This window comes from Manacus candei, unplaced genomic scaffold, assembly GCF_025592945.1.
Source record: "Manacus candei isolate 608988 ecotype Guabito, Panama unplaced genomic scaffold, ASM2559294v1 h1tg000035l, whole genome shotgun sequence".
Classification (NCBI taxonomy): Eukaryota; Metazoa; Chordata; class Aves; order Passeriformes; family Pipridae; genus Manacus; species Manacus candei.
Genome location: NW_026138083.1, coordinates 9,711,627 through 9,727,169, shown reverse-complemented (window position 1 = coordinate 9,727,169; position 15,543 = coordinate 9,711,627). Strand labels below are relative to the sequence as shown.

The 15,543-nt window shown below is 41.3% G+C and overlaps 1 protein-coding gene across 2 annotated transcripts in view; it reads right to left on the bottom strand.

The window, feature by feature from the left end:
• The window catches only part of HNRNPLL (heterogeneous nuclear ribonucleoprotein L like), a 28,032-nt gene extending 12,557 nt beyond the window's left edge, over positions 1–15,475 (bottom strand). The window contains exons 1-6 of one of the 2 annotated variants that reach the window (XM_051793012.1): positions 15,130–15,475; positions 6,871–6,989; positions 6,514–6,751; positions 3,188–3,273; positions 862–958; positions 701–773 (exon numbers count right to left, since the gene is read on the bottom strand). In XM_051793012.1, coding sequence (XP_051648972.1) covers positions 701–773; positions 862–958; positions 3,188–3,273; positions 6,514–6,751; positions 6,871–6,989; positions 15,130–15,330 — 814 coding nt within the window. In that variant the 5' untranslated portion in view covers positions 15,331–15,475. The remainder of the gene's footprint in view (positions 1–700; positions 774–861; positions 959–3,187; positions 3,274–6,513; positions 6,752–6,870; positions 6,990–15,129) is intronic. The other variant, XM_051793011.1, reaches the window with a different exon arrangement.
• Positions 15,476–15,543: the final 68 nt, after the last annotated feature.

The following is a 15,543-nucleotide window of genomic DNA, read 5'->3' as shown; positions in this document are numbered from 1 at the left end:
AAAGATTACAATGTCAATGATATCAACAAGAGTTTCTTAATTTTGGATGTTCTCAATTTTTCAGTGGTAATTTTAAGGGAAATAAGACCAGCATACATACAAGCTTTAACAGAATGGGTACAGTCTATCATGTTATTCATCCCATACAAATCTGAAGTACTGAAAATGTCCTCCTTTAAAAACTTGTGGTGGTGGTGCATGCAGTATGCAGACAAGGTGAACTGCAAGTCTGAGTTTTTTTCAGAGGGTTTGTTTGTTTGGGGTTTTTTTTTGCTGATGCCGATGTGGTGCATGATGAAGTGTAGAGTCAGCCTGCTGAAGTCCTCTATCCTTCTTAATGCCTTGTCCAACATAGGGGAAAAGAGTCCTTTCGAAGGAGAAGCAGTGTGCAAGTTTGTAGTTTATAAGGAATAGTCTGTGCCAGGTTTCCTCTCCTCCAAAGAGAGAGAGCTGCTTGGAGAAATGCAAGTCCTTGAGAACTGCGAAGGTGCTTGCAGGTGTGGGCTCCTTGTTGAACTAAGTGGCTCAAGCACACGGCAGTAGGGGGCACTAGGGCTCAGGGTTAATTCCCTGGCTGGTGACACAGCCTTCAGCAGCACTGGCCTGCTTTGGAATGACTATTGCCATACAGCCTGACCACGTGTGAAGGATTGTCATTAGTACAGTCAAACATCTACAGGGATAACGTATGAACACCTACCTCGTCGGCCCAGATATGGCTTAGTGTAGTCCCAACTATCGTTGTCGTTTCTAATGACATTAAGTCGAGTTGGCTGTTCAAATAAAGAAAAAGTGAAAAAGGTTAAGTCTCGACTATATATATTTTTCTAGTAAAATTAAAAGAAAAGGTCCAAGCATTACCCTTGCATATTCAATTTTTAGTGTGCAGCATCCTGCATAGATATCTGCTCCATTGAGTGCAGCCTTCGCCTTCTGGGCACAGAACACTGATTCAAACATACACATCATGTTAAGGATTTTTTTCCCTCAGGTGTCTCAATCATGTCCCTTTATTTTTGTAGCCTGCAGATATTTCACTTTCATATACACTACAGGAACTCCATACAGACATAAAAAATGACCAAAAAGTACATTTGGGTTCAACTTATGTGAAAAGATGTGCTCAGCACACGATGACACCATTCATAAATTAGTAAATTCCTCAGTGGATTATATGGATGAAAGCTTTGCTTATGCTCTGATCTTATCCCATTTAGAAGGGGATTCTGGTGCAGTTAGTAATTTTCATCAGAAGACATGAAGAGTTACCAGCAAGTCTAGAGAATATTTGATGGGAAAGTTCAAGCTGTGTCATTCGGGAAGGAGTCAGAGTTCTGGTGTGAGAAGGTGTGATTTAAGACAACGCTTCCCTTCTCACAGCATTGGCTAGAGACTTGTGGGTAGGGAGAACATGAACTCAGAGTAGTTACTTTACAGCAAAAAGAACTAAGAAAGTGTACATCCTTTCAGCTTGTTAGCCAAATAAAACCACGTAACTAAGAGAACTTTGAATGAAGAAATCATCATTTTGCACCAAAAGAAATACAACAGGTAGATGCATGTACCAGGCTCCAACCCATAAGTTATTTCATATGCTCTACGTACTCCAAGATTAGTTCTATGATTAGCAGAAAAATGTACCTGAGCCTTGGCACATCACAACCCACGATCTCATACACACTCAATAACATATGGTGTCAGAAAGCCTGAAATTTGCAGCAGAACAGACCTTTTGCACTATGCTTTGATATCATTTAGTGAAGTTTTGGAAGTAGTCTGTAACAATATCATAAGCCTTGAGTTTTACCACATTCCTGCAGCCCAGCTTCTTCCAAGGTGATGCAGGTTCACTGTGGAATTTAAAAGTGAGAAAAGCTAAGTTTCTCAGACCTATAAGGAAGTGACACTGGCTAGAACTGTGGGAGCACATTTGCAAAAGTAATGGGTACTGCAATTAGCATTTAATTTTTAGTAAATTTTTTAACTTTTCAGATAAGGCTTGTCTTGAAGCTCACTTTCCTCCTCCCCCCAACTGTTTACTTTTGTAATGCTGCTGCATTACTCACTTGTATTTGTGAGTTTTCTTTCAACTGCTGGTTGTTTTTGTTTTTAATAAAAGGCATGTTACAGAATTTAATTCAAAGGACATAAGTATGACAGTTTCCAAGTGTGGGGGGGATCCTGCACACAACTTCCCTAATCTTTCACAAGACACAGAATAATCCCTGACTGTACAAGTCATCTGATCCAGACAACACCACTTACCACAAACTTAACAAATACAGTAAGTCAAACTACTATCTGTTAGGACACATAGTTTGTTTAAGTCTTCTACATAAATAGCAATTAGTTTGCTTTTATGGAAATTAGGGTAGCTGTCTTTGCCTGGGAAATCACCAATGCAGCCACTGGTTAAGTCCTGTTTTACAAAAGGGACTCACTAATAAAGCTTGCCCAATTAGTAGCATCTGAAATCACAAAGGAATGCCTGAGATTTTGGTAAATTTTGTCCAGATAACAGCTCAAAAATGGAGAATAATCAGCCATCTGAAAGATGGCTATCAGAGTTTTATAAGTGAAGGCATATTATCATATCAGACTTTAGACTTTGTGAAGGCCAGTAACACACAACCCTGAACATTCAACTCAACCCACGTACAACTTAATATCACAGAGTAAAGAGTAGGATAACAGAGCAGGGAACTTCTTCAACACATGATGAACGGGGTAAAGGAGGCCTAAGTTGGTCTTGTGCTTTACTGAAGTCAGAATAGTAAGACAAGCAGTACCTGCTGGAACTAATTTAGAAGAGTCTGAAGTCAAATTGCATCCCTGTAATCCCTTACCCACTTCTTGAGTATCAACACAGGCAGAAGCCATGAAACTTTTATGTACAAGGGGGTTGTCAAATCTATGACATATTTTATGTCTGCAATTATTAGCCTTAGGGGCTATAAACATGGCTATCAAGACCACGATTGACAATGCCATTTTCCCACAAAGATGACATGTGTAAGTGCTACCTTGTTTTACAGACATACAGAAATTAGAAATTACCACATCTTAGACAGAAATTAAAAAATAATTTGGTCTCAAAATTACATGATATTTTTCTGACATTCTCACGTTAAACCCATCTGAAGCCAAGAACCTACAGAAAAAAAAAAATTGCACTCAAAAAGGATATTCAACCATGGCTTGTATTCCATTTCTCTTGAATATAACAATGCGCTGAACCTTTCCAACAGGGTTGCACACTGTATACAAAACATCCTAAGGAAATAGAAAAAAATATTTTAGTCAGATGTGAAATTCTGAATACTTTCGGTCCACAGAACATTGGCATTTAAATGCCAAAGAGCAAAGAAAAGGCTTGTTAACTTTTCCTTTCTTATTTTCCTCTATACAATTTTTACATTCATGATTAGCATTTTTTATGGATTAATGTAATACAGGCGATCAAATCTGAAAACCGAGAAAAAAACTCCTATATGAAGTACTCATGCAAACATTAGTTTAACAAGTATCTTCAACTGCGTTAAGACCCAGTAATTGCATCCATGTCTCAAGCTCTGCTACCTTTGAAGCGTGCACTGCAGCAGGTCTACCAAAGCAAAGAGAAACAAAGTGGCACTGTAGTTACAGCACATTTCATTTCATGAGACTCTAGCAGCTGAGTTCATGTTCACTTTCAGAGAGTAACCGGGGATAGTCCAAGATGTAAACCTGGGTAGCTTATCAGAAAGAGAATCTCAATCGTTTTCACCTCAATCAAAGACAGTCCAAGTGTCCAGGTGCTATGTTTCTTCACTTAAGGCAGAGAAAACTTCTGACAGGAAAGCGAATTCATGAGTGGATTCATGCAAACCCATTGTTAACGCTCTGCTTTCAGCAGCATTTGTCTGTATTACAAGGAACCAATAAAATTCAAGACCATCCTCAGTGCTGCAGGGGAACCAAACACTGAGGGGTAAAGCTCGCCTTGCTGCACATCAGGCCAGCCCAGGATGTGGTGCTGGGAGTAACTCAACCTACAGTCGATTACACGTAACAGAAACCAGTCTCCAGCATTCATCTCGCCAAGAAAAATAAGTTTATTTTAGAGTGATTATACACCCAAACTCAGAATTCCCAGGACTCAGGCTTGAGAACCCAAACAAACAGGAACTGTGATTTCTGAAAACAATTCACCCATTAGACCATATTCAAACAGCACATAAGCTTTACTGGACAGCCAGTTTCATAACTACACCTAGCAGGCAAAGGCACTACACCTTGGTGAAACACTCTACTGCAATCCATTTTTTCTTTCTTTTCTTTATATCTAAACCAAATACCTCCAAAATGCTCATTCCAGGATCTTGGGGTATATCCTCAGGTTTATTTGGCTGACATGAGGGAAAAGGGGGAAGCAAGTAGGTATAGTATTTATTATTATGTTTTGCAGAATAGAGGACCAATTGGGAGGCACAGGGGCAGGGGACATGCTGGATTTCTTAAAACTAAAACAAACACAGCCCACGTACCCCCCCACGCACACAAGGAGAAACTAGAAAAAGAGTATGTATTATTGCTGGCTAGAGCTGCAGTGGTGTAACTTCTGGCTCTTAGAAAGTACCATAAGCTTTAATATATTATCTCTAAATAAAAACAAACCAACCCCAACACACACCACAAACCAAAAACATTGGCCATACTCAGGGGCCTTGCTCCAGACACTCTGGTGGAGTGTTTTGCACAGCTAAATGAAGCAAACAGAGGAGATTGTCAACCTTAAGATTTTTAGAAAATGGACAGACATTTTTGGAAAGAATTCAAGCATCCTGAACCCATAAACAGTAGGATCTATGAGATCATTTATAGGTATATTTTCTATGCACACTCCACAGCACAAACGGCTGCCCTCCATTTCCTCTTGTTTGGGAGAAAAGATTCCCAGAAGCTTTCCAGCCCCAAGTGACATTAATTTTCAGGCATATGACTTTCTTTCATAATTTTGGCCCATTGGCCAAGTCCAAAATTTGTGTTTTTCTCGTCACATTCTTAAGCTGTTAAGGTACAGCTGCTCTTTCCCAGCTCCTGTGACCCTGCTAGAGTACACTGGCTTCAATGAGCTCTGATGCTTGCCAGTAATTCTGGAAATCTGCCTGCTTCTAGCACTCATTGGTATACGATAAGCAAACAGCTGGGTGCAGTGGGAAGGAAGAGGTTGGGAGGCAGTGTTTGCTTTTAAAAAGGAGCTACTCTGCTCGAGGCTTCATCCTCAGAATTTCCATGAAGTCTCCTAGCCCAGAACCACGCTGCTGCCACCAGTGCCTTCAAGCATCTACGTTCAACTCAGCCGCTTATGCAAGGCAAATTTAAAATGCATGAGTGAAACAGAGTTTCCAAAATTTGATCATGGTCACGTGCAAAGAACATTTTAACTTAGTGGATTTGTTGACACAGCTCCGAGCAGGTTCGTTTTTAAACACTAAAAAGCAACTCATACCTTGACATGCTTTTCTATAAAGAAAACTGGCATAAGAAAATTCATCATCCACTAATGAATCAACAGGCAAAAACCTACCAATATTCACGAAACACTGAGGCACAAAGCACGACATGTAACTGACTACTTGAGGTAATTTCAGGAATACTAAGTTGCAATCAATTTGCTAGCATAATACACAGCACATTAAACAAAACTTAATACTTGCATTAAGTTACATGGTTCCACACAACCCAAACACTTTGACTGATCCATACTGTCCTACATGCTTCCCTAAGTAATTCATGCTTGTATCATAGAACACAATTTCTAATTTTTTCCTGAGACATTTCTGTGCAATTCAACATGTACTACAGAATCTCTATGAAAAATATAAGCATTCAATGCATGATACAACATACACTCTTAAATACTAGCAAAAAAAAAATCTGTATCTTAAAAAAATCCATGTATGTGTGCCATAAATAAATGGCAATAAATTAGGATGCAACTGTATATATGGTATGACTTGAAATACTGAAAAGGAAAATGTATTGGCCCAAATAAAAATAGGAAGCTTCCATCAAACTGGAGTTGATCATCAACAGATGAAGGTTTCAAGTTTCCACAAAGGAAATACTCAAGAAGGACTGCAATAAAATAACCCTTCCTGCTGGAAAAATTACTTGCTCTTTAAACATACACTACTCAGAGCCTAAAGGCTAAAGAACAATCTTGATGTTGTGGCAACACATTTGGAAGTATTTCAGAAGCATGCAGGAACTTAAAACATTTCAAAATCCTGACCTCAGAAGTCTTCAAATGTATTGTGAAATATCCATACAAGACTGAATCATCTCAAAAAACCTTCCCTTTAAAACATTCACATTACGTGTGTGAAGATGGTATAAAGCTTTGGTAGGTGAAGTTAATTTCTGACTCAAATTAACAGATAATACACAATGAAAATAATATAACAGACATTGCTGCTCTCTGCTTTCTATTATTTTATTAAAAAACATCAAATAAAAGAAGAAACATACCACTGTAATTGGGTAGAGAGGATTCTGAATTGACAACAGGAGAACTTTATTTCCACCAGATGGGTCATCAGTGTTCCCTGGCCGAGTAATCCTCTTACTTGTGGAGTAGTTGAAGAAGGCCTGCTGCCCAGCAATATACACAGGTTCATCTGCTGCAAATGTTACACATTTCTTTGCACTTTCTACGTTTTCAAACTCCACCAGAGCCTGGCGTTTAAATGGCATCATCATGACGTAGCTGGTGAGGGAAACATCACAGTAAGTTTCCCTACATGCTTACTCAAAACAACTCCCAAGCCCCACAATGGTCACATATGACATGTTTTTTTTCTAAACAAATCATCACAAAAGACATACCATATGGTTCCAAACTTTTCAAGAGCTTCCACGAGATCTGCTTCCACAACTGATTCACACAGCCCTCGGACATGGACGACAGGAGAAACAGAGACTTTGTGATGACTTCCCCCGGCATCCTAGCAACAAAATGACATTTTAAAATTCAGCATGGAACACGAAATACTGTTACCGTTAACTAAAATTAAATTTGGTAGACACCACACTAGGTCCAGAAGCAGCCATCTAAATGCACCAGCCTAAGCACACGTTAAATAATTTAACTTCTCTTTCCAAACAAATTGCCAAGTTCCGTTGCTGAAGTCTACTTAAAATAAAAAGCTTTTCAGATTTAATTAATCTGTTTGCACAAACAAGATTTTTCTAATATAAAAAAAAGTGGCCTATTTAACACTGCTTGAATTGCAGGAGGTCTTACGCCCTATTCATTAAGAGCATAAAAAAAAAATTAGGACATGCCCAATAGCTAAAATATTTCTGACACTCTTCCTGTTTGTTGCTGCCAGTATTTGTTTGAGACAGGTTGGGGGAACAAAAAAAGCAAGAACAAACAAGGGCCATCAGTAAACTGAATGAAAATTGTGTATTTTTCTAATGTATGTAGAGCTGTGCTCCACAATGCAAGAAAATGCCGTTTCTGGACTATACTTGAAATAATTCTGAATATTCTTCTAATTCTGAACACTGTTCATACATGTTCTTAAAGACTCACAATGCTCTCTCCTTTCACCTCAAGGTTGAATACCATTAACAGATCCAGACACTGTACATTAGCATACAGAATTCCCACCATGGACGTTTTTCAGAGCTACCGCCATGACTTCAGACAGCCTTAGTGTTCAGTGTGACTGGAGAATTTGGGCTGGAATCAGCTAATCTTTTCAGGCAAAGCCTGAAGTAAGGCTGAAATTTACCTTATATCTTTTAAGACACTGAGGGTAAAAAAAAAAAAAAAGAAATTATGTACGCTAATAATGAGAGAGAATAAAAACAGATTAGAGATAATAAAGGGCACGTTAAAACACACTGCAAATATCCAGCACTCAAATTTCGTATGTGTAAAAGCACTGTAAAGTTGATGATTAGCAACTACATCAACATGTTCAATCTAGCAGATCAAGTCTTGTTGATTTTTCACTTTCTCAGAAACAGTAGTATAGCAGAGAGATTCTCATCTGCAGCACAAAGGAGCATTAAGCCCCAGTAATTAAATAACCACAACGATTGCTACTATTGCTAGACATTCCTCTCTTCCCTGTCCACTTGAACAACAGATTCAAGGAAAGAAACACATTCCAGATAATTACAAATTGAACTGTGTGTTTAACTCCTGTGTTCCATATGCAGTTCTCACTAAAAAATTACACGTTTTTTTCTTTAAGTCAAGGATTTGACCATTCTGTTTGAGCCAAAAGCCAGCACTTCAGACTTCCTCAGATGTCAGAACAATCTGCTGTGTAACTTTTTAAGCTTAGCTTACATTTTATTTGTTTGCAGTATGAAAGCATTTTAAGTGGCAACACATTTCTTTGAATAAGAACTCTGACAATGCTGGTAAAACAGCACCAGTGATATTGGCATAAGATATCTATATCCTGAATCAATCAGCTCAGGTCTGCAGCAGCAGCAGTGATCAAAGAAGTCATGAAAGGTTAATACTTTGAACTACAAATACTTAGGCAACTGCAGAAGGAACAAAACTACAGAGAGGTTTTATTTTCAGCTTATATATTCTTAAATTACATTCATATTTTTCAAAGCTGAAAGAAGCACCTAAGGAAACCTTCAAAAGAAAACAAACAATAATTACCAGTTTTTCCTGCAGAGCCTATTGCTCTAAGGTGTTAAGACAGCAGGCACTTTTACTTTATTTACGGTCTACAGAAAAATCAAAAGTTATTAAACTGATTATTCATTGCCCTGCATAACTGCTACTATATTAAGATCCCAGTCAGTGCTAGGGCGATGCATTTTCTGTTAGGGTTTTTTAATACATTCAAGAAATCTCACCCAATAATATTTCTGTCTAATCAGATGGTAAATATAAGCAATGATTTGCTCACTGAAGCAAAGATTCACTAGAAAGAGTTACTAGCAGGTACTAGCAGCTTAGTACTTGCTACTCCTACCTTACTGAACTAGTACCTCCAGAAATCAAGTCAAGCTTTTCAGAAAATGGATCATAAAGGAATAGTATTTTGCTCTTCCTCCCCTTCCCAATTCAAACTTCTGTTACAGTTTCAGTTCACATTTGTCATGCATAACCCTTCGTATTAGTAGATACAAATCTTTCTAACTCTCTCAAAAATAAAGACTTTCATACTTGCATCTTCAAATCAGTTATACAGGGGTTATATCCACATATACAGGTGTTCCCACTTCTGCAACTGGAATTATTCTCAGAACCACCAACAAATTCAAATTTTGCTACCTTTTGTGGTTAAAGCAACATTTGGCTTTCCAAGCCGAATTTCTTTCTCCCATAACATCATACAGAAAAGCATTCTTTTAGCAAGGTTTAGTAAGAGATTTAGCAGGAATCAGAAGCTGCTGCTACTACAGTAACCTGTTCAGAAGCTCAAGCAGCATGGAATAAAAAACAAACAAACAAACAAAAAAACCCCCAAACAACAATCTCCCCCCCCCAAAAAAAAGAACACAAAACAGGGAAATGTTGCCATGAACTTAAGGACTTACCCCACATAGCATTTCAGAACCTCATTTACACAGATAAAACCACTGAGGTGGCCAAATCAGAGGGGCTCTGCTTTACTTACAATAGTTTCTAGCCAGCAGCACAGGAACTGAGCATAAGTCAGTCCTGAGCCAGGAAGCCTCAAACTACCATTCACAGAGCATACTGGCTGTTATTGTTAAACAGGTTTTGCAGCTACAAAGCTGCAGTATCAAGCAAACCTAAAATGATCCTTGATTTCCTCTAGAAGGAGAAATAAAACCACTAGACCACATGAAAAAATCAAATGTGCCTGCATAGTGTAAAGTGCATCTACAGCTGAGGTCAGAATGTACACAACTCATCCAACTGCTGCTGTAATTTCTTTCCAGAGATGGAAAACACAGGATTTTGACCAGGATCTCACAGTCACTATACCTTGAAAACTACACGAGCTGGCACATAGGCAAAGGTCACAACAAAGCATCTGCTCCTGTACAGACTAAACCACCACCAGTATTTCTCTGCCTACAAAGGAGTCTTTCAGTCACCCAACTCCCATGATGGCACAAAAGCCCCAAGCAAAACTCCACCATGACCCTTGCACTCCCTCAAATCCAGGAGAACAGAGTAGCTGATGCTATTGCTGCACCATTAATACATATATATGCAGCTTAGGGGGTTTTGAAAGCTCAATAACAATTTCTTGAAGATCATCAGCTGGAGAGAAAATGCAACTATTTAAACAGATAACAGAAACAGACTTCCCTTCTGTGTGCTCAGGACCAGTAACAAGGACAGAAAGGGTCTCCCTCAAGAAGGAAGCTAAGAACATAAAAATGCTTAACCTTGAAACAGAGCTGAGGCACAAAGGGAAGCACTGACATAACCAAGCAGATGAAGTACAAACAAGTGACTTCATATAGGTAAGACTGTAACAGAAGCAGCTTCAAAGAACGGCTGCAGCATTTTAATATCCATTTTTTTGTGACCTACATAGCTCTAGACAACATTTGAAATATATCAATGGTTTCTTGACAACTAATTATGATCTGCCATTCCAAAAAAGAAGAAAGTAATCATGGGCTCTAGGATGATGTCTTTCTTGCTCATCAATTCTAGACTGGAACTTTTTCACCAACTGTTTGCACAAAAATGCATCCTTTGCCCTTTCTCCAGATGCTTTCCAGTCAGTATACTCACATTAGTCCTACTAATTTGTAATTCCTTTTTTGAGCATCTGCTTCTTTATCTTTTCACTGCTTACCTCCTCCATCTCTCTTTTTTTCCTTACTGCACAAGGATGGCACTCCTCTCTCATATTCTCTCCCCCAGGTACCTAAATATATTGTTATTTAATTTCTCACCATTCAGATTATCCTATTCACTCTCAACTTTTTTCCTCTCTCTGCATGCCTCTTAATTGCTTTGAAATTTCTTTTATAAATATGACAGAACTGGAGGCCGAGGGGGGAAGCCCTAAAAGGTTGCTTAGTAAGTATATAAGTGCCCAAAACTTCATGAATGCCTAATTATGGACTGATCTGCATCCAACTACCTCACAGAATGACACAGGTAGCTAAAATTATTGCACTAAAAAGGCAAAGAGAAGGTACACAGCACATTTCCTGATAATCTCAGCACTGCCCACGGGGAGTAGTCTGATGACCCCATACTCTGGAAGTCTACCTGACAGTTTAGTTTCATTTTGGATGACGAGTTTGGGTATCATTTCTCTTGTTTAATGCATACTTCTTCCTAGCATTCTACCCTTTTAATGATTTCAACTGCTACAGAACAGAATATCAGCTCTCTGCCAATTCTGAATTTGCCCCAAAGTGGTCAGGGAGTTGGACTAGATGATTGATGCAAGTCCCTTCCAAATGAAATAGTCTATTATATTTTCCTCTCTGCTCAGCACAATCTGAACATCCTTCAAAAAAAAAACCAACCAAAACCAAAAGCCAAGCAAACACCACCCCTCACAACACAGTGTGATCAGGAGATTCAACCCGAGATACTGGAAGAAGAACTAGCCTGAAGGTAATGGTTACTTGTTTTGAGAGAGAGGACAACGGAGGGAAGATGACTTACACTTACTCCAAAACCAATTTCTAGGATGTACTTCATTTAAGAAACACATACTTGAAAAGTCACTGGAAAATAGGTCAAGATCTGAATTCCTTGCATCCAGCTGCTGTTACCACACTGTCTGTGACAATCACCAAGCAACTGAGTTGCAAAGAGAGCTGCCTTCCACTTACCACCAGGCAAGAACACTGCCCAGGAAGTTTCAACAGAGTGGATGAGAAGCTGCACATTTACGTCCCTATCTTACCTTGCGGTAGCTCGTAGTTATGTTTGTGTACCCAAACACCACATCTCACTTCCCCAACTGTAAAAACAGGTATAATAGATCTTCCCTACCTCACAGAAACGTTTAAGAATAGGTATGTTAGAGACAGCGATGAAGTGGATGTTACAAGTTGTATAAATAAAACATTAATCAATAAAACTGAAATTTAAGGGAAGGAGAGGGGATGGAGCTGAAAGGCCCCCTCAACTCCCTTAAACACAGCTCTTAGCCCATGTTTTCCCAGGGTCCTGACGCTCTGCTACACTGCAAATCTGATTCCTCTGCCAAAGCCTCACTACCATTCAACACTGCCTCTATAGGGGTCCTTCTTCCAAATCATACTCTCCCTCACTGAATGTTTCTGCAAGAACACATCCTGCTCTTTCTCTGGTCAACATTCTGGTCTGTTCCTGGCTCTCCGTGCTCCTCAGCCTGGAGATGAGCCATGAAGAAGAGGGTGCACATCTGGGTTATGAGAAGTGTCCACGTGAAAGTCTTATTCAGCCAAACGAAACAATCCCAGAACAGGAAACTGCCACAACAATAAATATAGCCCAGGAAGGAGACCCCACCAACCTGCTCAGCAGGGTCCTACCACAAAAGAGCTTTTATACAACAGGTGCATTTAATCCATGAGTGTACAGTTCACTGATATTCCAGGGCATATGTCGGGGGAAAATTAAATTAAAAAAAAATCAAACAGTGAGTCTACCAGACTCCTACCACTCTTTTTACCCTGGTCATCCATTTTCCCATTTCTCCTCCCAGTTCCTCAATTCTCTATAGTTCCTCCTACTTATTCTTTTTCTGCTCTCTTCTGAGCAATCCAGGATACTTCCACTTATTCCTTCCTCTCAGCCTACCTTCATCTTGTATGTCTGAACCCCATACAACTTTTATAAGCTGAGAACATTTCCCTGCAGAAAAATTAATAAGATATGTCACAGAATAAGTAAGTTTCCTGTACAGTTTTGTACCTATTAGAGAAAAAAAAATAATGAAAATTCGTACCAACTCTATTTAATAGATGCTGGCATTTTGCTATTAAATGCTTCACAAAAATTACTAACAAAAGCACTCAGTCATTCATTTTTCATATATCCACTTGATGTTATAGCTTATTTTCAAAAAACTAGTTTGATCTCTACTATCAAGACAACTTCTGCCTCTCCAATAGTGAATCTGGGAACACAGCTTTGCCAATAAATCCCCACTGACCACGTACCTCCTTGAGGTACACTACAACTGACACAACAAGCTGCCTAAAAACCCTCATGTTCTTGACCTGCTACACATTTGCTTCAGTTTCTTTACTCACAAGACTCAGCACATGCCATTCTTGAGAGCCTAAATGTAAAGTTACATACTCCATACTCTCATTACCTAAAGGGGCAGGGCAGCATTACTGTACATTAACTCAGATAAAATGAGATACTGATACATCATGAAGACACTCTGAGCCAGAACCCAGAAAGAAGGAAAAAGAGAAAGGTAAGAACTAGTTGATTTCATAAAGTAATGCAGAAAAGAGGAAAGGCCAGAGCAGAATCTTGTTGCAACTTGAAACACTCACTGCAGGATGTCCAGCTCTCCTACACAACAAAATTTCAAGATAGCTTAAGCAAGTATATGGATTCCATTCAGAACTGGCCTTTAAGACAGAGGCCATTGCTAAGTCTTGACTGCAACAGAGACGATGCTGCATCACAAGAAACTGGAGAACTAAAATAGTTCTCTCCAGAGATGTATTTTGTTGCAGTTTATCAGGGAACTTTTGTAATAATGTGCTACATTTGGCTGGGGTGAAGGTAATTTTCTGCATTGTAGTACGAGATATAATTTGTATTTGTGCTGGAAACAGTGTTGATTAAATACAGACACGTCTTCCTTACTGCTGAGCAGTGCTTACTGCACAGAACCAAGGTTTTCTCTGCTTCTTCTACCAGCTCCACCAGTGAGCACAGCCAGGAGAGGTGACCTCAGCTGACCTAAGGGATATCCCAAACTGTATGACATCATGCTCAGCATATAAAGTGAGGGAAGAAGAAGGAAGAGGGGACATTCTGAGTTTTCTCACTTGTACCTTTCTGATTCTCTCCCCCATCAGACCGGGGGGAGGAGAAGGAGTGAGAGGCTGTGGGGTGCTTGGTTGTAGGCGAGGGTTAAACCACAACAACAAATCGAGCAGGTACCCTCTCCATCAAAAGATTTAACTGATGGAGAAATGGCAACAGCAAATGCTCTCTCACTAACTTATCCCAGCGCTAAGCAAGTTCATTTTAACAAACCATAAAACAGGTATTCTAAATGTCGAGGTCTGCCTTTAAACCGACGTTTTCTTGATCTGGTTTGTTCAAGTAAGAAACAGAAAGAGTCATCAAGAAGAATAATGGTCACAATCAGACGGACAGTTAGTTAAGGAATCAAACAGCAGACACAAAAGTGTTGTTAGCCCAAATTCATTGCTCGAGGCTATCTTGATACTTAAATGCATATTCATGAAGAAAAGGTACGTCTCAAAAAAACAAAATATAGTGAACCAGCGTGCTTATAGCAGCGCTTGTGGGGGAGGAAGAAAGTAGAAATACAAATGAATTTAAAAAGGAGGCAATCGTTTATGAGCAGCCTTATCACTGTACGCTGCCAGACACAAAGGTAAAGCGGAAGGATGAAAGGTACCCTCTGCCTTGGTTTCAACACATCCCCCCATGTTTCTATAGTTACGATCAGCAACAGGGCAGGCACAAAATTTGCAATGGCGATACTGCCCTAAAGGCAAGCCAGCTGCCCACTGGAACACCGGCAATCCCTGAGTCTCAGATCCCAAATCCCTCACATCCATCAATCCATTCATCCATCCATCCATCCATCCATCCATCCATCCATCCATCCATCCATCCATCCATCCATCCATCCGCAGGCTCAGCCCCTTCACGCGGGCAGCTCCGGCGAGGAACAAGCGCACGTCTGCGGAGCAGAGGACCCATCCCGGCGCCCCCCGCCATTCCCGGCCCGGAGCGCCTCCATATCCTGGGTGGCCCCGACCCCGGGAAGGCCTCGCGAAGTCCCCCGGCCCCCCTCGCGGGCAGGGCCCCCCCGCCGGGGCAGCAGTGCCGGGGGCGGGCGCGGCCCCGCTCGCGGGAGGGGCGGGACGGGCCGGCCGGGCCCCCTCCCCCCGCCCGCATCTTGAGGGGAGACGCCCTCCGCCCGCCGGCCCCGCGTCCCTCACCCCGCCCGAGAAGCCGCCGCCGCCGCGCGGCGCGGGGGGCTTATCCCGCCGGCCCTCGCTCTCCTCCGCGCCGCTGTACTCGATCTCGCCCTCCTCGGCGGCGGCGCTGGGCTTCAGCCGCTTGGCCTGGCTCTCGTAGGCGCCGTCCTCCTCCTCCTCCTCTTCCTCCTCGTACCGCTCCCCGGACGACGGCGACGACATGGCCGCGGGAGAGGAGGGGAGGGAAGGGAAGGGGTGGGAAGGGGCGGCGGGCGGTGAGGGAGACGCGGGAGCAGGGACAGAGCCGGCGGCACCGCCGACCCCGAGCGATGCTCTGCGCCCCGGCCCCACACACGGCCCGCCCCGCGCCGGGCCCCGCCCCCCGCCCGCCACCGGTGTCGCGATTGGCTCCCAGCCGGGGAGGGAGCGAGTGCG